Source organism: Salvelinus alpinus, chromosome 5 (assembly GCF_045679555.1).
Source record: "Salvelinus alpinus chromosome 5, SLU_Salpinus.1, whole genome shotgun sequence".
Classification (NCBI taxonomy): Eukaryota; Metazoa; Chordata; class Actinopteri; order Salmoniformes; family Salmonidae; genus Salvelinus; species Salvelinus alpinus.
Genome location: NC_092090.1, coordinates 56,484,004 through 56,507,544, shown reverse-complemented (window position 1 = coordinate 56,507,544; position 23,541 = coordinate 56,484,004). Strand labels below are relative to the sequence as shown.

Genomic DNA, 23,541 nt, shown 5'->3' with positions numbered 1-23,541 from the left:
GCGTGGTGAACAGGCTATGGCTCGGGTGGTTGATGTCCTTGATGATCTTTTTGGCTTTCTGTGACATCGGGTGCTGTAGTTGTCCTGGAGGGCAGGCAGTGTGCCCCCGGTGATGCGTTGGGCAGACCGCACCACCCTCTGGAGAGCCCTGCGGTTGTGGGTGGTGCAGTTGTCGTACGCGGGCGGGGCAGTTGTCGTATGCACACGTGGTGGGTTTGGCGTCAAAATGAGAATGCATGAGCAGTAAATAACCCTGTACCTATTGTAAAATATGCTTTGCTGCTTTGTCAGGGTTTCATCTCAGTTCAGTTGGTAATGGTCATTGATGTGTCTGTCTAGACCACTCTTCTTCAGCAGGTGTGACTGTCTGAATCCCAAATGACAACCTATTTCCTACAGTGGTTCCTCCTTTAAAAGTTGTGACCTTGCACCGTGGAACTTAGAGGTACCCAGCGTCACGGCTTCATTGCTCAGACCACAACTAGGGGGAGTTAGAGCACTCATTATGCATTTGGGTCCCAAGGTTTTTATATGACCAATGATATCGAGTGGTTTCAATGACAAATTTTGACGCGAGCCACCGTGCCTGGTGGCGTTCTTCAACAAAGATGGCTGACAAAACATTACGGTGGAACCAAATGTAAGTTGTTATAACGTCATAACGAGTCAAGCAAAACATTTACAATTGATAGGAATATGTTAGTTAATGTAGAGACAAACATTTGTGCGTATTTTTTTGTCATGAAGTTAATTTACGTTAATTGACTAGCTAACATTAGCCAGTGTTAGGAGAATGAATTTGTAATTCGTGTTTAATGTTTTAGGGACTCCTGAGAAAACCAGCAAAACAGGCTGTCGTCTTGTGAAACAGTGGATGTAAAGAATCTAGCTAGCTAAAGCATTTACTGCAAATTGAATGTACAATTGTGTAAGCTTGCCTTGCAATGCAGCTGAAGTAACATAGCTAACTATTTATTTGCTTATTGTGTAGTGGAGGATAAAAATAACTGTATGCCTATGGATGTGTATCTAGCTACAGTGTGTAGCTGATCTGTGTATGGACCCTAAAACATTAGGTTCTGAACTAATATTCATTCCAATCTATGAACCTCAGCTATCATAGTTGTTGTATCAAATTCAAGCCTGAATGAATTTGCTAGGTAGCGGGGTATGCGCTAATAGCGTTTCAATCGGTGACGTCACTAGCTCTGAGACCTTGAAGTAGTTGTTCCCCTTGCTCTGCAAGGGCTGTGGCTTTTGTGGAGCGATGGCTAACGATGCTTCAAGGCTGGCTGTTGTTGATGTGTGCAGAGGGTCCCTGGTTCGAGCCCAGGTAGGGGCGAGGAGAGGGGCGGAAGCAAAACTGTTACACGGGCACCATTTTAATTAGCAGAATCTCCTCTTTGTAATTATGTACGTCTGGGCAGCGAGCTCATTTGTCATCGATCGCTAGACCAGAAATAGTCAGAAGTTTTTATTTTTTCCCTACTTTTTCATTACGCAGACATGAGCACAGTTGACAGCATCGAGGTTACGGATGTTTACTTTCTACACAAGTTTTTTTTCTCCCAGTTCCGTCCGACGAACAGACTAGTGGGAAAATAAAAAGGGATACATTTTTTATGGAATTCTAAGCATCACTCCAGTCAAAACAGGCCCTGCGAACGTTTGATTCCATTAATATGCTATGGGCTCACGCTAGTGTTCCAGTTTAGCCAATGTTCTTAAGCTGTTTTTCAGCCTTGGGTGAATTTTGACTCGTTCTATTGTCGTAAGGACAGTGTAACTAACAAATTGTCAGCCAACATAACGTTGTAAGGTAACTTATTTGAAAAGTCATTACTTTATTACATTGAGTAGCAAGCTACCCCTTGGTCGTTAGGGCAAATCTGGTCTATAATAGGAGGGGGGTTTTGGGACAGAGCCACTGACTGACCACTGCTGTCAGCTGGCCACTTAATCACCTTAGCTATTAGAGTATTAGATAAGCTGCTTAGTGTCCTCTCTCCCTTCTGGGTCAGTACTGTACGGTGCTGCTACTATACAGGGGAAGTCTGATGTAAGGTGTTGGCACACAGTGGAAGAAAGCCTCTCAGTCAGGCAACTGGCTGCTCTTAATCTCCATAAAAATCCCTAATGGAGGCTAGCTACAGTGTGTTGTTATGGTGATACCACCAGCCCTACCCTGCTCATTTACTGACACCCGGAGTGAGGAAGAAATTAGTCATGTCCAGATTTATAAAGAGAGATGAAATAAAAATTGCACAGTCACATGGCTGACTGAAAAGACTGCCATTTGGGACACAGCCAGTGTCTCACCGGTCAGATGTAAAACTGAAGACTCTTCTTATGAATGAAAAGGGGACTTGGGGTCATTTCCTGCTTGTTTGCTTGTGGTTAGTTATCTGCTGTTCATGTTTATAACGTTAGTAGTGGAGGACCAAAATGCTCTGTGTTTCTCAAATAGAATGTCCTTTACATGTTAAATAACAGCATACACACACACACAAAATCACCATCAGCTCTGATCTATAACCAATGGCGCCATGGTATTCACACCCACTCACTCTCTCTCTCTCTCTCTCCATTTATTCTCTCTTCTCTCTCCCCTCACAGCCAGGAACTTCAATGTCAATAAGTCAGAAGCCATGCTTCGAAAGGTAGGCTTAACACTCCCCCTCTCCTTTCTTATGTTGCTATTGAAATATATATGACTAGTTCTGTTGTATATTTTCATTGCTACCATTAGAGTACCCCTGGTGTGACCAACAGTTTATCCAGCCAGTAATCTGAAATACTGTGGGGAAAAGCATGTGGGAAATATCAGGAATGTAGCCTAACCACAATACAATACAGGCGCTTTCAAAGAGTGGATTGCGTCACGTGAAAGTGCTGCTTAAAAAACTGAAATACATCCATCACATTCATTTGATTAAACACCTTTGCCAAGCCAAGAATGCTACTGTAGGGGAGAGTGGGGTAATTAATGCCAAAGGGCTAATTGAGCCACCCCTTGTTTCTAGGAAACACAACATTAATCATGTGACCAAATATTTAGGAAGAGGTCATAATTGCGTGGCATCTGTGAAGGAAGAAACCACATAGAAGTGGTAAGCAAGTTAAGTCCAAAAAACGGATTTTCACAAAAGTCCAATTAATTTGTTGTGTTATATGTTTCATGATGCTAATATCTAAACCAAGTAGATAGGTTTAAGACTGTTTTACACATCAGTTGGGGTCCTAAATATAGCATGATGTCCTAAACCTATATGAAAATGCATCCTTGTAGCTGTGTGGGCTAATTTAGTCATAATGGTTTCTTTGAGGTAAATTGTGCCATTTGGCCAGGGTCAAGTTGAGCCAATGGCACAACATACCCCATACAAATGATGATTACATTTAGTCAGTTTTATGCATAATATGAATAGTATTCTAATTTTTCATGCATTTGAACTCAAGATATTGCATTTTTATTGTTACAGAGCAGACATTATCATGCCTCATGTATACAAACGTAAGACAAGCAGGGGTCGTCGACCTGTGCGAAAGAGAGGCTATGATAGAGTAGCAGAAGCACGTAAGGTCTTGTCTGATGACATGGAGTCTGAGCTTGTCAAGAATATCAAGAATCTCAGGGAACAGTTTAATGGGCTTAGTAGCCTCAAATGCATAGAACTTGCCTACGAATTGAGGCGGCTCAACTTACCCTGTCCCTATGCTCAATTTACCCCATACCCATGGTAAGTTGTGCTAAGAGACCACTGTTTTTGGACAAGCTACATTTTCAAAACGGTTACGTTTACATAAATTCAGATTATTTGAGGGGATACACAACATCCTAAAATATATGTAGATGTCTTTGTTAGATATAATACTATACTTCCCTTGACATAGCGAAAGTAATAAATGGCTCAACATACCCCACTCTCCCCTGTACGTCCATGACTGTACGTCCATTATGTCATGTCATATTTTTGTTAGGTGTTAGAGTGTTTGCCACAGTCTTACAGTACAACCAGCCTACACATCTTTACACATGTTATATTAGACTCAGGAGGTGTGGCCCAGAGGCCAGAGCCTGAATTCATAAAGTAGGAGTGCTGTACTAGGATCAGGTCCCCTCTGTGCCTTCAGAAAGTATTCAGACCCCTTGACTTTTTCCAAAAATGTTTGTGGTCCAGCTTGAATTTAAAATGGATTAGATTGACATGTTTTGTTACTGGCCTACACACAATACCCTATAATGTCAAAGTGTAATTATGTTTTTCGAAAATTTTACAAATTAATAAAAAAAAAAAATGAAAAGCTGAAATGCCTTTGTTATGGCAAGCTTAAATAAGTTTAGGAGTAAAAATGTGCTTAACAAGTCACATAATAAGTTGCATGGGCTCACTCTGTGTGCAGTAATAGTGGTTAACATGATTTTGTAATGACTATCTTATCTATGTACCCCACACATACAATTATCTGTAAAGTCCCTCAGTCGAGCAGTGAATTTCAAACACAGATACTACCACAAAGACCAGGGAGGTTTTTCCAATGCCTCGCAAAGAAGGGCACCTATTGGTTTTTAAAAGCAGACATTGAATATCCCTTTGAGCATGGTGAAGTTACTAATTACACTTTAGATGGTGTGTCAATACCAGTCACTACAAAGATACGTGCATTCTTCCTAACTCCGTTGCCATAGAGGAAGGACACCACAGAGTTTAATGGCTGAGGATAGATCAACAACATTGTAGTTATTCCACAATACTAACCTAATTGACAGAGTGAAAAGAAGGAAGACTGTACAGAATAAAAAATATTCCAAAACATGCATCTTGTTTGCAATAAGTCACAAAAGAAATCCTGCAAAAAATGCGGCAAAGCAATTCACTGTTTTTTCCTGAATACAAAGTGTTATGTTTGGGGAAAATCCAATACAACACATTACTGAGTACCACTCTCCATATTTTCCATATTGGTGGCAGCATCATGTGATGGGTATGCTTGTAATTGTTAAGGGCTAGGAAGTTTTTCAGAATAAAAAAATAAGCATAATGGAGCTAATCACAGGCAAAATACTAGAGAAAAAAATGGTTCAGTCTGCTTTCCACCAGACACTGGGAGATGAACTCACCTTTCAGCATGACAATAACCTAAAATGGTTGTCTAGCAATGATCAACAACCAATTTGAGAGTGCTTGAAGAATTTTGACAAGAATAATCAGCAAATGTTCCCCAATCCAGGTGTGTAAAGCTCTTAGAGACTTACCCAGAAAGAGTCAGAGCTATAATTGGTGCCAAAAAGTGCTGACTCAAGGGTGTGAATACTAACACTAAGTTTTAGAACACCTACTCATTCAAGGGCTTTTCTTTATTTTTACTATTTTCTACATTGTAGAATAATAGTGAAGACATCAAAACTATGAAATAATACATATGGAATCATGTAGTAACCAAAAAACTATTTAACAAATCAAAATATATTTCATATTTGAGATTGGAAAGCTGCCGCGGTCATCCCCCTCTTCAAAGGGGGAGACACTCTAGACCCAAACTGCTACAGACCTATATCTATCCTACCCTGTCTTTCTAAGGTCTTCGAAAGCCAAGGTAACAAACAGATTACCGACCATTTAGATTCCCACCGTACCTTCTCCGCTATGCAATCTGGTTTCAGAGCTGGTCATGGGTGCACCTCAGCCACGCTCAAGGTCCTAAACGACATCATAACCGCCATCGATAAGAGACATTACTGCGGAGCCGTATTCATCGACCTGGCCAAGGCTTTCGACTCTGTCAATCACCACATTCTTATTGGCAGACTCGACAGCCTTGGTTTCTCAAATGATTGCCTCGCCTGGTTCACCAACTACTTCTCTGATAGAGTTAACTAACCTCCAGACGAGCTTCAATGCCATACAACTCTCCTTCCGTGGCCTCCAACTGCTCTTAAACGCAAGTAAAACTAAATGCATGCTATTCAACCGATCACTGCCCGCACCTGCTCACCCGTCCAGCATCACTACTCTGGACGGCTCTGACTTAGAATACGTGGACAACTACAAGTACCTAGGTGTCTGGTTAGACTGTAAACTCTCTTTCCAGACTCACATTTAAGCATCTCCAATCCAAAATGAAATCTAGAATCGGCTTCCTATTTCGCAACAAAGCATCCTTCACTCATGCTGCCAAACATACCCTCGTAAAACTGACCATCCTACCGATCCTCGACTTCAGTGATGTCATCTATAAAATAGCCTCCAACACTCTACTCAACAAACTGGATGCATTCTATCACAGTGCCATCCGTTTTGTCACCAAAGACCCATACACTACCCACCATTGCGATATGTACGCTCTCGTTGGTTGGCCCTCGCTTCATACTCGTCGCCAAACCCACTGGCTACAGGTTATCTACAAGTCTCTGCTAGTTAAAGCCCCGCCTTATCTCACCATAGCAGCACCCACTCGTAGCACGCGCTCCAGCAGGTATATCTCACTAGTCACCCCCAAAGTCAATTCCTCCTCTGGTCGTCTTTCCTTCCAGTTCTCTGCTGCCAATGACTGGAACGAACTGCAAAAATCTCTGAAGCTGGAAACACTTATCTCCCTCACTAGCTTTAAGCACCAGCTGTCAGAGCAGCTCACAGATTACTGCAGCTGTACATAGCCCATCTATATTTAGCCCAAACAACTACCTCTTCCCCCACTGTATTTATTTATTTATTTTGCTCCTTTGCACCCCATTATTTATATTTCTACTTTGCACATTCTTCCACTGCAAATCTACCATTCCAGTGTTTTACTTGCTATATTGTATTTACCTCGCCACCGTGGCCTTTTTTTCCTTTACGTCCCTTATCTCACCTCATTTGCTCACATTGTATATAGACTTATTTTTCTACTGTATTATTGACTGTATGTTTTGTTTATTCCATGTGTAACTCTGTGTTGTTGTGTGTGTCGAACTGCTATGCTTTATCTTTGCCAGGTCGCAGTTGCAAATGAGAACTTGTTCTCAACTAGCCTACCTGGTTAAATAAAGGTGAAATTAAATAAATGTGTACAATTTTGGATGAACACAACAAGAGAGACATAACCTGAACAAGTTCCACAGACATGTTACTAACAGAAATGGAATAATGGGTCCCTGAACAAAGGGGGGGGGGTCAAAATCAAAAATTAATTAATGCAGTGCATCTCCTCCTCATGGACTGCACCAGATTTGCCAGTTGTTGCTGTGAGATGTTCCCCCACTCTTCCACCAAGGCACCTGCAAGTTCCCAGACATTTCTGGGGGGGAATGGCTCTAGCCCTCACCCTCCGATCCAACAGGTCCCAGATGTGCTCAATGGGATTGAGATCCGGGCTCTTCGCTGGCCATGGCAGAACACTGACATTCCTGTCTTGCAGGAAATCCCACACAGAACAAGCAGTATGGCTGGTGGCATTGTCATGCTGGAGGGTCATGTCAGGATGAGCATGCAGGAAGGGTACCACATGAGGGGGGAGAATGTCTTCCCTGTAACGCACAGCGTTGAGATTGCCTGCAATGACAACAAGCTCAGTCCGATGATGCTGTGACACACCTCCCCAGACCATGACGGACCCTCCACCTCCAAATTGATCCCGCTCCAGAGTACAGGCCTCGGTGTAAAACTCATTCCTTCGACGATAATCGCGAATCCGACCATCACCCCTGGTGAGACAAAACCGCAACTCGTCAGTGAAGAGCGCTTTTTGCCAGTCCTGTCTGGTCCAGTGATGGTGGGTTTGTGCCCATAGGTGACTTTGTTGACGGTGATATCTGGTGAGGACCTGCCTTACAACAGGCCTACAAGCCCTCAGTCCAGCCTCTCTCAGCCTATTGCGGACAGTCTGAGCACTGATGGAGGGATTGTGGATTCCTGGTGTAACTCGGGCAGTTGTTGTTGCCATCCTGTACCTGTCCTGCAGGTGTGATGTTCAGATGTACCGATCCTGTGCAGGTGTTGTTACACATGGTCTGCCACTGCGAGGATGATCAGCTGTCCGTCCTGTCTCCCTGTAGCGCTGTCTTAGGCGTCTCACAGTCCGGACATTGCAATTTATTGCCCTGGCCACATCTACAGGCCTCATGCCTCCTTGCAATATGCCTAAGGCACGTTCACGCAGATGAGCAGGGACCCTGGGCATCTTTTCTTTTGGTGTTTTTCAGAGTCAGTAGAAAGGCCTCTTTAGTGTCTTTAGAAGTTTTCATAACTGTGACCTTAATTGCCTACCGTCTGTAAGCTGTTAGTGTCTTAACGACCGTTCCACGGGTGCATGTTCATTAATTGTCTATCTACTTTGAAGAACTAGTAAAATGAAACTCAGCAAAAAAAGAAACGTCCCTTTTTCAGGACCCTGTCTTTCAAAGATAATTCGTAAAAATCAAGCATGGGAAACAGTGTTTAAACCCTTTACAATGAAGATCTGTGAAGTTATTTGGATTTTTACGAATTATCTTTGAAAGACAAGACAAAAAACAAAAAAGTTTCTTTTTTTGCTGAGTTTAATTTGACTAGTTCTTCAAAGTAGATAAGGCATACTTTCGCGAACTTTCTCCGCCCCTCTCGTCGTTTGTTGTGTACATTCCACCCTCATGCAGTCTGTTTCTTTTACCTAATTTAGCAGACGTAAAAGTGTATCCGTCCAGAGATCTGTATATAATGACGAGATGCTCATGTCTCCGCTCTAACAATGGGAGTCGTTGTCCCAAAGGCGGGAATGAAGGCAACAAGCTTAGTTCCAAAATAAGCCCATACATTTACATTACATTTAAGTCATTTAGCAGACGCTCTTATCCAGAGCGACTTACAAATTGGTGCATTCACCTTATGATATCCAGTGGAACAACCACTTTACAATAGTGCATCTAACTCTTTTAAGGGGGGGGGGGGGTTAGAAGGATTACTTTATCCTATCCTAGGTATTCCTTAAAGAGGTGGGGTTTCAGGTATCTCCGGAAGGTGGTGATTGACTCCGCTGACCTGGCGTCGTGAGGGAGTTTGTTCCACCATTGGGGTGCCAGAGCAGCGAACAGTTTTGACTGGGCTGAGCGGGAACTGTACTTCCTCAGAGGTAGGGAGGCGAGCAGGCCAGAGGTGGATGAACGCAGTGCCCTTGTTTGGGTGTAGGGCCTGATCAGAGCCTGAAGGTACGGAGGTGCCGTTCCCCTCACAGCTCCGTAGGCAAGCACCATGGTCTTGTAGCGGATGCGAGCTTCAACTGGAAGCCAGTGGAGAGAGCGGAGGAGCGGGGTGACGTGAGAGAACTTGGGAAAGTTGAACACCAGACGGGCTGCGGCGTTCTGGATGAGTTGTAGGGGTTTAATGGCACAGGCAGGGAGCCCAGCCAACAGCGAGTTGCAGTAATCCAGACGGGAGATGACAAGTGCCTGGATTAGGACCTGCGCCGCTTCCTGCGTGAGGCAGGGTCGTACTCTGCGAATGTTGTAGAGCATGAACCTACAGGAACGGGTCACCGCCTTGATGTTAGTTGAGAACGACAGGGTGTTGTCCAGGATCACGCCAAGGTTCTTAGCACTCTGGGAGGAGGACACAATGGAGTTGTCAACCGTGATGGCGAGATCATGGAACGGGCAGTCCTTCCCCGGGAGGAAGAGCAGCTCCGTCTTGCCGAGGTTCAGCTTGAGGTGGTGATCCGTCATCCACACTGATATGTCTGCCAGACATGCAGAGATGCGATTCACCACCTGGTTATCAGAGGGGGGAAAGGAATAGAATCCATAGAATCGCATTGTGCTTATTTTAGATTTTGTCAAGAATGAAGCTTCTCACTTTGCCTCTTCCTCTCTGATCCATCTGTCTGAGCCAGAAAAAAACTTTCATAATGGAATGTAGTCATTGTAGTTCATTACCACATTTCTGTTGTCAACTAGGTTGAATATTTGTTTAATGAAAACTACAAGTCCCTTCAGCCCAGTGTCCCACATAGTCCTTGACTTGATTTTTCTCGTGAATGGATACATTTTTCTCTAGAGAAACGGCGCAATGGGCTCACAAAAAAACACAGAACTAAATGGAATTCAAGTAATTGAACCAATGACGGTCAATTAGTTGTTTGATAACCCCAAAAATGACGAAAGGTCAGTTATTTGCTCAGCTCTATCATTTCCTGAAGTGTGTAGTGTATCATCCCCTTTATGCTGATGGGGTATTTATGCAGGTATTGTCACACTTGCAGTCTAAACCTACTGATCCACTTAACTCACTATAGTCTCTGTTCTCCTGACACAAACAGTGTGTTTGTGTGCGTGAGAGAGAGAGAGAGATATTTCAATCCATTACATGTAAAACTATTGGAGCCATTCATGTTCTGTCATGCTTTATTTCCAGCACCTTGACTTCAGGAAACACATGAAAGCAGACACAATCACCACAGAATGGCAGCCTCCAGAGGTATGACAGTCTGTTATCACCCTTATTCAATTGACCTATTAGCAGAGTATATTTTTATCTTTTTCGATTATTAAAATATCAGATAGGTCTAAATACTGAAATAGTTGAAATTTGACTGTATAATAGTGCCATGGTATTAGTCTGTTACCATGGTGTTAATAGTGTGTTTCCATTGCATTTGTGTCCAGGTTATTGAGAAGTACCTGTCTGGTGGGATGTGCGGGTTCGACCGGGAGGGAAGCCCCATCTGGTGGGATGTCATCGGCCCTGTGGACCCTAAGGGCCTCTTCCTGTCTGCCTCTAAACAGGACTTCATCAAGTCTAAGATCAGAGACTGTGAGATGCTGCAGAAGGAGTGTGACCTGCAGTCTGAGAGGGTATGGGGAGGTTTCATTCATATAAATAGAATTATTAGAATGAGGATTCCAATTTAAATCAATGAGGCCACTATCTATGGTTTTCAGTACTGTATGTGGAGGGTCAGGAGTTTTACATGAACATACAGTATGTTTGAGAAGACCAGGAAAAACACCTGGCACCAACCTTACTGAGATTCTATACCACTAATGAAGTGTTCCTGTAGAATCTTTGTCATCCTTGTTGAAACCTTACCGATGGTCACAGATGTGACATAGCCTAATTTTCTATATATAGTGTAATTCAGCCACACCCATTACTGACAGGTGTGTAAAATTGAGCACACAGCCATGCAATCTCCATAGACAAACATTGGCAGTACAATGGCCTTACTGAAGAGCTCAGTGACTTTCAACGTGGCACCGTCATAGGATGGCTCCTTTACAACAAGTCAGTTTGTCAAAATTCTTCCCTGCTAGAACTGCCCCGGTCAACTGTAAGTGCTGTTATTGTGAAGTGGAAATGTCTTGGAGCAACAACGGCTCAGCCGTGAAGTAGTAGGCTACACAAGCTCACAGAACGGGACCGCCAAGTGCTGAAGCGCGTAACTCATAAAAATCGTCTGTCCTCGGTTGCAACACTCACTACCGAGTTCCAAACTGCCCCTGGAAGCAACGTCAGCACAAACACTGTTTGTAGGGAGCTTTATGAAATGGGTTTTCATGGCTGAGCAGCCGCACACAAGCATAAGATCACCATGCGCAATGGGTTTGGCGGATGCCAGGAGAACGCTACCTGTCCGAATGCATAGTACCAACTGTAAAGTTTGGTGGAGGAGGAATAATGGTCTGGGGCTGTTTTTCAAATCAAATTTTATTGGTCACATACACATATTTAGCAGATGTTATTGCGGGTGTAGCGAAATGCTTGAATTCCTAGCTCCCACAGTGCAGTAGTATCTAACAATTCACAACAATACACACATCTAAAAGAAAAAGAATGGTATTAAGAAATATATAAATATTAGAACGAGCAATGTCGGAATTGCATAGACTAAAATACAGTATATGCATATGAAATGAGTAAATCAGTATGTAAACATTATTAAAGAGACTAGTGTTCCATTATTAAAGTGACCAGTGATTCCATATCTATGTACATAGGACAGCAGCCTCTAAGGTGCAGGGTTGAGTAACCGGTTGGTAGCCGGCTATTGATGGCTATTTAACAGTCTGATGGTCTTCAGATAGAAGCTGTTTTTCAGTCTCTCGGTGCCAGCTTTCATGCATCTGTACTGACCTCGCCTTCTGGATGATAGCGGGGTGAACAGGTCGTGGCTTGGGTGGTTGATGTCCTTGATGATCTTTCCATCAGGAAGTCCAGTACCCAGTTTCATGGTTCGGGCTAGAACCCATAGTTCCAGTGAATGGAAATCTTAATCTTAATCTTAGTCTTAACCATCCAATGACATTCTAGATGATTCTGTGCTTCCAACTTTGTGGTAATAGTTTGCGGAAGGCTCTTTCCTGTTTCAGCATGACAATGCCCCCGTGCACAAAACATCTGATATATGGCTTTTTCTTTGCAACTCTGCCTAGAAGGCCAGCACCCTGGAGTCGCCTCTTCACTGTTGACGTTGAGACTGGTGTTTTGCGGGTACTATTTAATGAAGCTGCCTGTTGAGGACTTGTAAGGCGTCTGTTTCTCAAACTAGACACTCTAATGTACTTGTCCTCTTGCTCAGTTGTGCACCGGGGCCTCCCATTCCTCTTTCTATTCTGGTTAGAGCCAGTTTGCGCTGTTCTGTGAAGGGAGTAGTACATAGCGTTGAACAAGATCTTCAGTTTCTTGGCAATTTCTCGCATGGAATAGCCTTCATTTCTCAGAACAAGAATAGACTGACAAGTAGAAGAAAGTTATTTGTTTCTGGCCATTTTGAGCCTGTAATCAAACCCACAAATGCTGATGCTCCAGATACTCAACTAGTCTGAAGAAGGCCCGTTTTATTGCTTCTTTAATCAGAACAACAGTTTTCAGCTGTGCTAACATAATTGCAAAAGGGTTTTCTAATGACCAATTGGCCTTTTAAAATGATAAACTTGGATTAGCTAACACAACGTGCCATTGGAACACAGGAGTGATAGTTGCTGATAATGGGCCTCTGTACGCATATGTAGATATTCCATAAAAAAATCTGCCGTTTCCAGCTACAATAGTCATTTACAACATTAACAATGTCTGTATATCTGATCAAATTTATGTTATTTTAATGGACAAACATTTTCTTTCAAAGACAAGGACATTTCTAAGTGGACCCCAAACTTTTGAACGGTAGTGTATATAAACTGTATGTACAGTTGAAGTCGGAAGTTTACATACACCTTAGCCAAATACATTTAAACTCAGTTTTCAACAATTCCTGACATTTAATCCTAGTAAAAGTTCCCTGTCTTAGGTCAGTTAGGATCACCACTCTATTTTAAGAATATGGAATGTCAGAATAATAGTATCAAGAATGATTTATTTCAGCTTTTATTTCTTTCATCACATTCCCAATGGGTCAGAAGTTTACATACACTCAATTAGTATTTGGTAGCATTGTTTTTAAATTGTTTAACTTAGGTCAAACGTTTTGGGTAGTGTGGTGGCATTTTTCTTCGTTACCAAATGAGGAGAGTCGCAAACTACACACCAGTCAGAGTTATACTTAAATTACATATTTTTTTATAAGAGCTTTGCAATAGCCCTTTGACTTTCAACAATTCACTATTTCTAATGACCCGTTGAGAAGTGACTACAGAAAAATACAAAGATATTTTATAGCCAAGATACACCCCTCTCAACTTACATGATGAACCACAGATCTTAGGAACTGTTCACAAAGAAATACTTTGTGTATCCCTTAGCCAGATAACATTCGCTATAAATTATCGTTCAGTTTGGTCCCTCAGACGAGGTTCTAATCTCGTTCCTGGTACTTCATAGTACAAAAACACCAACTCATCCAATGGCATATATCAATTATCAACTCTAGATACTCCCATCTCAAGTAAACCCCCTCTTGACCCCACTCCTGGACAAGCTCACTGAGGGGAGTGAGCCTCAAGGTCATACACCGTCCCAGGATAAGTGTAAGATGAGAGAGGACATACAATTTTTTCAGACACTCCCTTCCACTTTCTCCCTCTGTTTTCTGCCTTCCTTCTCATCTCTCTTTCTCTTTTCCGCCCTCCCTATTTCTCTCTCCATCTGTCTCGTTCTCTCTCTCCTCCAGCTCGGGAGGCATGTGGAAGCCATTACTATGATCTATGACTGTGAGGGTCTGGGTCTCAAACATTTGTGGAAGCCTGCCATCGAGACTTACGGAGAGGTACACGCATGTACACGCATGCACATGCACACACGCACACACACACAGTTCTGTTGAATCCATAGGGGGAAAGTGATCTGAGATGATACTGTCTGATCAAAGTGTTATATCCTTACAGATCCTGACCATGTTTGAAGACAACTACCCTGAGGGCCTCAAGAGACTATTTGTCATTAAAGGTAAGTTTCACCACCACTTTTTCGTCATCAATCTATTATATCTGGATGTGGAGAAATGATCTGGACAAGACAAACCATGCTATTGTTTCTTTGTACATTTGAAAAAGATAGATCCTAAAGAAACCATGAATAATGGACATGACTCGTTTCAGATCGATTCCGCATTTGGGGAAACAGAGCCACTGTTTGCCCCACCACCTTACTTATTATTTTTGTTTTGTTGATGAAACGGAGAAGAGGAACTTCCGGCAGTATAAATTTAAAAAATAAAATAATAATAAATGCAGTACATATTCTGCTGTTTTATCATGCGTGCAATGATGTCCGAGGGAAAAGAACCATGATCGTTGCTTGCAGTAACTTCTTTGTTGTTGGAATATCCCAAACGGAGGTGGCAATTTCACCAATTAAGGATTCCAGAGGGAGATGTTACCCCTTAGTATCCCAGTAGTAAACTTACTTATGTTGTGTGTCTCACATCTCTCAAACCTTAATTAGACACCATTGTATCACACATGTTCTCTATTTTCCACTCCTCAGCCCCCAAGCTCTTCCCCGTGGCCTACAACCTTGTCAAGCACTTCCTGAGTGAGATCACCCGCAACAAGATCATTGTCCTGGGTGGTAAGACACTTCCGTATTTCCATTGGAATGTTCCCATAAAAATATACTGTTCCAGAATGCTGAATCATGTCAGCTCTATGCATGGCATTTCTATTACAGTAGGAACATTCCATATGTTGTGAATACATACAGTATATGGTTGCATCGTCTCTAACTCTACCCAGCTTAACCCTTCAGGTCAGTAAAGGTAATGAATGCACTTACTGTAAGTCGCTCTGGATAAGAGCGTCTGCTAAATAACTGAAACATAAAATGGTAATATCAGTCTCTCTCTCTTTACCCGTCTGTTTTGCAGCCAACTGGCAGGAGGTGTTGCTGAACTACATAGACCCAGAGCAGCTCCCTGCTGCGTACGGAGGGAAACTCACCGACCCGGACGGGGACTCTCGCTGTAGGACCAAGGTGAGCTCACCACCAGGAAGTGGGATACTTTTTTTTCATGACCGCCCCCCCCCCCCTCGAAATGAGGCGAGAGACATCCAAATCTGTAGTCATTGCTGCTCTTCAGTAGATTTAGGAGAAAAATAAAATTATACATGGAGACAACATTTAGGGCTTGCAGTGCCAGCTATTAGTAGTTGCTCCACACCTGCCTAAGGGCTTTTGCAGTAGGATGGACTCAATATGCTGCAATATTGAAGTCATGCTGTGAGATGAGAGCAGCTTTGCTTTGCTGCCTGCAACCACAAGATACTGCAGGCAGGGCTAATAACGTTCCTAAGCTACATCCTGCTACTAGTGGGGCCAGTGGAATTAGATGAGGATTCTCTGTCAGACTGTTGGACTTGTATGTGTGATACATTGAGATTGTGGGCTATATATTATCATGAAACAATTCACAATGAGTCTTGACAGTCTTTTTATTCCTTCTGGTCATTGAGATGTTATAGGAGTTCCAGGTGGTTTCCTCTGAGTCTGCTTCAACAGGTACAGTCTGCTGATTGGGTATTTTTCGTAGACAATGCCGCATGGATATATCATGGATCTGCTTATTTTTGCTCTTCAGTTCAATTCTGCCTTGCCACAAATGACCTTGCTGCCAGCCAGCTACAACCTCTCAATGGCTCTGTAGTCATCTACCTGCCAATAAATGCCATAACAGTTGATAGTTGGGTCTAGATGCATTTTAAATGTTCTTACCTAGGAAACTGACCATTGCTCTGATGTCTCTGTAGATACATAGGTAGAGATGTCTTCCTAACCTGGAGAGGAGCAGAAGGAGTAGGAGGACAGTTCTTTGTCATCCCAAATGAGACCCAGGAAATGACCTTTTGAAATCTTCCGGAAGACTAAGATTCTACGGACTGAAATTCTCCCTAACTCCATGATTCCATTTTATTCAACTGAGTAAATTAGTCTTTCAACACAGGATTGAACAGGAACTTTAGCTTTTATCATTAGTAGCTATCCTATGGGGTTCTGTGGAGTGTTTAGATCAGGGACTTAGTTGGTAATCTCGGTTAACCCAGAACTAAATTATTGCGTAATTTGGTCAGATGCCATCTGTTAGGTTCTGAAAAAACAGAGTAAAAACTCAAACGGACGACTAGAAAAAGCTCACTGGGTCATACAGCTGCAAAGACAAGGTATGATTACACAAGCACATATAACCTCCTACTAGGCAGGGTCAACTCCTTACACATCTAGACAGCCAATACATCTCTGTTGCTAGGCAGGAACTTATTGGTTCCTCACTGGTGTAGTCATGGCCCTGCCTGATGCTAGAACCTTCGTGGGTGTGGAAGTGTATGTATATGAGATAGAACTGTAGTAGGAGAGTCATTGTGGTGGGCCCCCCTCCCCAAGGTTTCTTCTCACTTCATATGTTGACTTGACCTCGAGTTGAATTCCTCACTCTTCCCTTGTTCCACAGCTGGTCTGCCTTATCAGAGACTAACTAGACTGTTGCCCTTTGCCTATCTCCTTACGAACAGAAATCAACTTTCTGCACTTCCCCTTGTCTCACTCAGTAAATGTCCATACACCAAATTCCTATCCACCCTTCATTGACCCCAACATATACATTCCTTAAACATGTAAAATAATCAATAAGTTCTAGTATGGTAACATGAATAAGTATATTTCAAGCTACAATCCAACAGTCCCTCTTTTTTTAATTGTAGCTCCATACTGTTCAACATTAAATAAACTTAGAAATTACTTATAAATAAACAGAAAAGAAAACATGATTAATATTCTCAGTTGATTTGGATGTTTACACCTCCGAGACTTATGGCCTCTGACTATGTAATCTGCTTTCATGGCATAAAGCCCTGGCCTCAAACCTATAATCACACTATGCACACTTTTACTCCCCCCCTTTCTGCCATTACCCCTCCTGTTGTACAACTGATGACATTTCAGCGGGAGATTTTGACTTTCTCTTCCTCTTTCCTGTTCCTAAGAGAGTGATAGCAAAAGACTTGAAAAGAAAACACAATATATGACAAGTGTTAGTAATGCGTTAAGCTATGCATAATCATATATGGAAAAAACAGAAGTTTCATAATATGACGACTCTCACTCTCCCTTAGCCTAACTATACCTTTGGATACTGTTCTGCTGGGGTCCACAAAAATTAAGGCTCAAAATACCTCCTTATGCTTGTACCCAGACTTCCCCATCAGGCTGCAGGTTTTACAGGAGGTGTTCCCACGCGATGTCATCCTCACTTTGGCCCTCTGTTTCCCCAGACAAGCCCTCCCCTCTCCTTTGTCTAGGATGTACAATGAATCTCTGTATCTAGGCAGGTGGTGTTATCCTCCCATCCCGAGTCCAGAACCTTTGGTAATCCTCCACACATCTCCCGGTCTTCTTATCAGTAGTATACATTCTTGCACTTTGCCTCAGTCCATTGTTAGTAACCTGGACTCATACACAAACAGCTATTTGAGAATAAGTGACCCATTCCTACTCAAGTGAATATCATGATGCAAAACTTAGAGAGAATACAATAATATCAATCAGTAAAGCTAGAAGACAGTATTATAAGGCAATAGTTCACAATCTATGGTATAAGCGCTATCATATGACTCCTATCTCACCCTTACGGGAACAAGTACAAAGAGTCTCTGAGACTCTTTGTACTTTGCCTCCGGCCACAAATACATTTGCACATAGATCATTCCATCTAAACCATAACACATTCGTTACTACTGCTAGGCCACTTATATAGTTATAAACATACTAAAATGTGCTCAAGTCAATTAGTCAGTTTCCAACAGTCCCTCATCTGGAACAATGATCACACACATGTTCCACACCACCTAGAATACATATACAGCAATAACCTTTCTCAGCACGGCCCCCGTTTTTCCCTATCTTACACTGTCGCGAGTGGCATGTTAATGACAGATCGGTATCTCAATGCATGTTTTGTCTGAATTACTATAAATCTCCCAGTGTGCAGACCCTCACAATCAACCTTAGGCAACCCTAAATCAATTACGGGCACGGTTGACCACCCCCCTCCCTTCCGGCACTAATTCTTCTGGTGTCTCTTCATTTTCTTCTTCAGATAGCTTTACAGTTCATCCTCACAATGGCACACATGTAACTAATGCCTGTCAAAGTGGATGGCCCTTCATAATGTCCCGATTTCAATATCTGGGGAGTAAATCAGATTTTTCCAAGCAGACAAATCTCACCTGAGCCGCCACCACCATCCTTTACGGTCCATTCTGTTTTATCCATTTTCCGACCAGTACACCAGCAGCATGAGAGAAGTTTGGATGTGATCTCTCTCTATGCTCACTCCACATGGACGGTCTCAGGACTCATGCCGCACTCCTGAGAGAAAAGGCAGTTGATAGCTTCGACTGGAGCTATCACTACACAGGTTGCTGTCTCGGACTCAAGTCTCAGGTAGAAGTGGTGAAGAATAGTGAACGCCATTGTCGCCATTACTTCAGCCGGTTAGAGGGGGTGAATTATCCCGTCCATGCATCGAGATACCATCTGGAGTCACTATCGCCATAACCTCGAGAGAAGACAGACCAGAACAACAGTTTAGGGCATTTCTGATTCAGGAAATCCAGACAAAACTATTCACTGTATGACTAATTATTACATTCTTAATACACATTTCTAAGACAAATGTCAAAGAGAACAACAACACACTGTTGAAACCATTTAGCAAACTGGCTTATATTCCCATATCAAATTGGCGACCTCACTGCAGAGTTACAGGGTCAGGAAGTTAGAGGGCTAACCCTTGGGGAGAAATCCCGACCATTCAGCAGACCCAATCTGGTGAGAATTGAAGCAAAGATGAAAAACAACAACAGCAATACACTTCTTCATATTTACCAGCATTACATATTCTACTTAAATCTTACCTGATGTCTCTAGCCTTTCTGGCGAGGGTGACCAGAAAGTCAGAACAGAGGTTATACAACACCATTAAGTGAGTCTGTGTCTGTTGGCCTTTTTCTCGCTCATTTTACGTTATTTGAAAGCAAAACCATCTTCAAAATATTGTTATTTTTTAAACAAAGCGATTATTATTAATTTAGAATTATATAAAAGCCCCTTGGATATTCTCACAGATATATTATTAACCCTGTTATTAGGAGGACCATATTTATTGGTCATGGCTCCCGAGTGGCACACAATTGGATTGCCTTGCAGTTCTCCAGCTGTATCCACTGAAAGCGCATGAGGTTCAAGGCATGAGGGCAGGGGGCACGGGATGGGCCGCAGAGCTGCGCACAGAAGACGGACCTAGCCCATGGGGAAAGAGGAAGGGGGGTGGATTCCCACCCCACCACACTGGGTAGCACAGAGCAACACTTTAAGGGGCATTGCACTAATAATGGCGCTGACTAGGGAAACGTTCCCGCTGTTCTTAGTGCCAGTCTGCACATTCAAACAAAAACAATGTAACTAATAATGGCATCTTTATGCTTACGTTAATAAAATAATGATAAAAATACTCTTTCACAATGCCAATATTTATTTATTTATTTATGGATCCATAACAAATTACTATGGGAATAAATATCACTGAATTACAGAAATATTGGAACAAAGTTCTCTAATGAAGGTAAACTAATTGTTGCTTACTGTAAAATACTCTTTCAAACACACACGGTCATGTTGTACAGCGCCATTATGGCTATTAGCATTAGCATTATAGCATGGACAATAGACTTAGAATTCTCCCCCTACCTTCCTTCTATCATCAAATGTATTTCTTAGTTAGGTTGGCTGTATCACAACCGGCCGTGATTGGCTGTAATTTCAGTTTTATCCACCAGAAAAGACCAAACAAATAATACAACAAAAAGTATTATTATTATTATGTATCTCATCTGACCGTAATTGAGGGTCTCATTTTATTTATGTAGGGCGGTGCACAATTGGCCCAGCATTTCTCTCCCTCTAAAAACAGAAATAAATGTTTTGGCCTTGACAAATATTATTTTGGCCTTTATTCAGATTACAATCTCTCACTTTAGTTTTTTTGAAAACAAAATAACCTCCAAAATATTGTTATATATTATCAAGTTGATGGCACAGTCAGGCACCTATATAAAGCTGAGTGACTCACTCATGCATGGCTTTGGATCAGAAAGAACAAGTACCAACATTCTTTCTGATAGTCTTTAATAAATACATGTTTTGGTTATCCTGACCTGGACACCATGTACAGTATTATAATAGCCCATTATGGGGTATAAGCAGGACAATATACCTTTACCAACACCTCTCTGTATTTTGATACTTTGTGGATGGGGCCTCCCCAGTGGCACAGCTAAGTCACCGCATCGCAATGCAAAATGCGTTGGTACAGATACAGTGGGGAGAACAAGTATTTGATACACTGACGATTTTGCAGGTTTTCCTACTTACAAAGCATGTAGAGGTCTGTAATTTTTATCATAGGTACACTTCAACTGTGAGAGAAGGAATCTAAAACAAAAATCCAGAAAATCACATTGTATGATTTTTAAGTAATTAATTTGCATTTTATTGCATGACATAAGTATTTGATACATCAGAAAAGCAGAACTTAATATTTGGTACAGAAACCTTAGTTTGTAATTACAGAGATCATACGTTTCCTGTAGTTCTTGACCAGGTTTGCACACACTGCAGCAGGGATTTTGGCCCACTCCTCCATACAGACCTTCTCCAGATCCTTCAGGTTTCGGGGCTGTCGCTGGGCAATACGGACTTTCGGCTCCCTCCAAAGATTTTCTATTGGGTTCAGGTCTGGAGACTGGCTAGGCCACTCCAGGACCTTGAGATGCTTCTTACGGAGCCACTCCTTAGTTGCCCTGGCTGTGTGTTTCGGGTCGTTGTCATGCTGGAAGACCCAGCCACGACCCATCTTCAATGCTCTTACTGAGGGAAGGAGGTTGTTGGTCAAGATCTCGCGATACATGGCCCCGTCCATCCTCCCCTCAATACGGTGCAGTCGTCCTGTCCCCTTTGCAGAAAAGCATCCCCAAAGAATGATGTTTCCACCTCCATGCTTCACGGTTGGGATGGTGTTCTTGGGGTTGTACTCATCCTTCTATTCCTCCAAACACGGCGAGTGGAGTTTAGAGCAAAAAGCTCTATTTTTGTCTCATCAGACCACATGACCTTCTCCCATTCCTCCTCTGGATCATCCAGATGGTCATTGGCAAACTTCAGACGGGCCTGGACATGCGCTGGCTTGAGCAGGGGGACCTTGCGTGCGCTGCAGGATTTTAATCCATGACGGCGTAGTGTGTTACTAATGGTTTTCTTTGAGACTGTGGTCCCAGCTCTCTTCAGGTCATTGACCAGGTCCTGCCGTGTAGTTCTGGGCTGATCCCTCACATTCCTCATGATCATTGATGCCCCACGAGGTGAGATCTTGCATGGAGCCCCAGACCGAGGGTGATTGACCGTCATCTTGAACTTCTTCCATTTTCTAATAATTGTGCCAACAGTTGTTGCCTTCTCACCAAGCTGCTTGCCTATTGTCCTGTAGCCCATCCCAGCCTTGTACAGGTCTACAATTTATCCCTGATGTCCTTACACAGCTCTCTGGTCTTGGCCATTGTGGAGAGGTTGGAGTCTGTTTGATTGAGTGTGTGGACAGGTGTCTTTTATACAGGTAACGAGTTCAAACAGGTGCAGTTAATACAGGTAATGAGTGGAGAACAGGAGGGCTTCTTAAAGAAAAACTAACAGGTCTGTGAGAGCCGGAATTCTTACTGGTTGGTAGGTGATCAAATACTTATGTCATGCAATAAAATGCAAATTAATTACTTAAAAATCATACAATGTGATTTTCTGGATTTTTGTTTTAGATTCCGTCTCTCACAGTTGAAGTGTACCTATGATAAAAATGACAGACCTCTACATGCTTTGTAAGTAGGAAAACCTGCAAAATTGTCAGTGTATCAAATACTTGTTCTCCCCACTGTACCTGTGCCGGCCACCACCGGGAGACCAATGATGCAGCTTTTGGTTTTAATTTAGAATCCTCCAATCCTCTATATGTAATTATTGGCGGAGAGTCCGTCATATTTTTTGATATACTGTAGGCGACATGAGTCTCACTAGTGTTGAGTAATGTGCTGTTAAAAGTGGTGTAGGTCTTATTTATTTAAAGAGCATATTGAAGTTAGCAATAGGATTTGAAGCAATAGCCTACAACTATTTTAGCATCGTTTCGTGCTGCTCTGAGACAAGCATGGGGACTGGTCTTGATAAATCAATGAGATTTTTATTTTGACTGAATCTCCGTTTGGGTATTGGTTAGACAACATTTCTACACCCTAATTGTATAATTTTAATGCTCTTAGTGTAACCTTTATTTAACTAGGAATGTCAGTTCAGAACAAATTCTTATTTACAAGGACAGCCTACTTCTTCCTCCCCGTCGGGGAATTGAAGCCCGGTCTCCCGCGTGCCTGCACGACACGGGGATTCTTTAGCTAAATAGCCCAGTACTGTAGCCTACTCCCGACCGTCACGTTGTACAGCGCCATATTTTCCGTTCCATCCATACAGAAACCCAGAAGGTTTTTTGTTTTTCTTGGAATAGAAACACCATAATATTAATCAAATTAATTAAGCAAAATTTCTTAAAATTAGTCCCATGTACTATGTTCTTAAAAAAAAGGTTTCAAATTCTCTAGTACAGCCGCTATTGAAGGCTATCAAATGCTTCTCAAAGATGCCCTCTGGTGGTCAAATGGCCAGGCCTTACTTAATCGGGACCTCCTTTTACGGCCGGATCCAGGTAACTTAATACTTAATAGAAGTGCATAATTTCACTAACTGCTCTCCCAAGACAACAGACTAGGAAATATTTCAAAAGGAGAGATATGAACACCCTATCCTCTCCTTGAAGAGAAAATTTACATTTCGTTAGTTTTCACTATGCTAAATCTTAATCAGCAACACAACGTTTTAATTACAGACAAAACATTATAATTTCTGTTTACAGAGGCTACTGTCCTCCACTCTTTGAATCACTTGTGTTTTAATCCACCCCAAACTTTACTGTATATACTATAACCAATCTCCATTGGATATTCACTATTTGCTTCACACTCATTAATGTCTACTATTTTAAGATTAATATTCACTAAATCGA

The 23,541-nt window shown here is 42.3% G+C and overlaps 1 protein-coding gene across 3 annotated transcripts in view; it reads left to right on the top strand.

Moving 5' to 3' along the window:
- The window catches only part of LOC139576358 (SEC14-like protein 2), a 47,362-nt gene that overhangs the window by 10,131 nt on the left and 13,690 nt on the right, over positions 1-23,541 (top strand). For 2 of the 3 annotated variants that reach the window (XM_071402377.1, XM_071402379.1), the window contains 7 exons: positions 2,617-2,660; positions 10,368-10,430; positions 10,619-10,807; positions 14,062-14,157; positions 14,276-14,336; positions 14,877-14,960; positions 15,256-15,362. In XM_071402377.1, coding sequence (XP_071258478.1) covers positions 2,617-2,660; positions 10,368-10,430; positions 10,619-10,807; positions 14,062-14,157; positions 14,276-14,336; positions 14,877-14,960; positions 15,256-15,362 — 644 coding nt within the window. The remainder of the gene's footprint in view (positions 1-2,616; positions 2,661-10,367; positions 10,431-10,618; positions 10,808-14,061; positions 14,158-14,275; positions 14,337-14,876; positions 14,961-15,255; positions 15,363-23,541) is intronic. The other variant, XM_071402378.1, reaches the window with a different exon arrangement.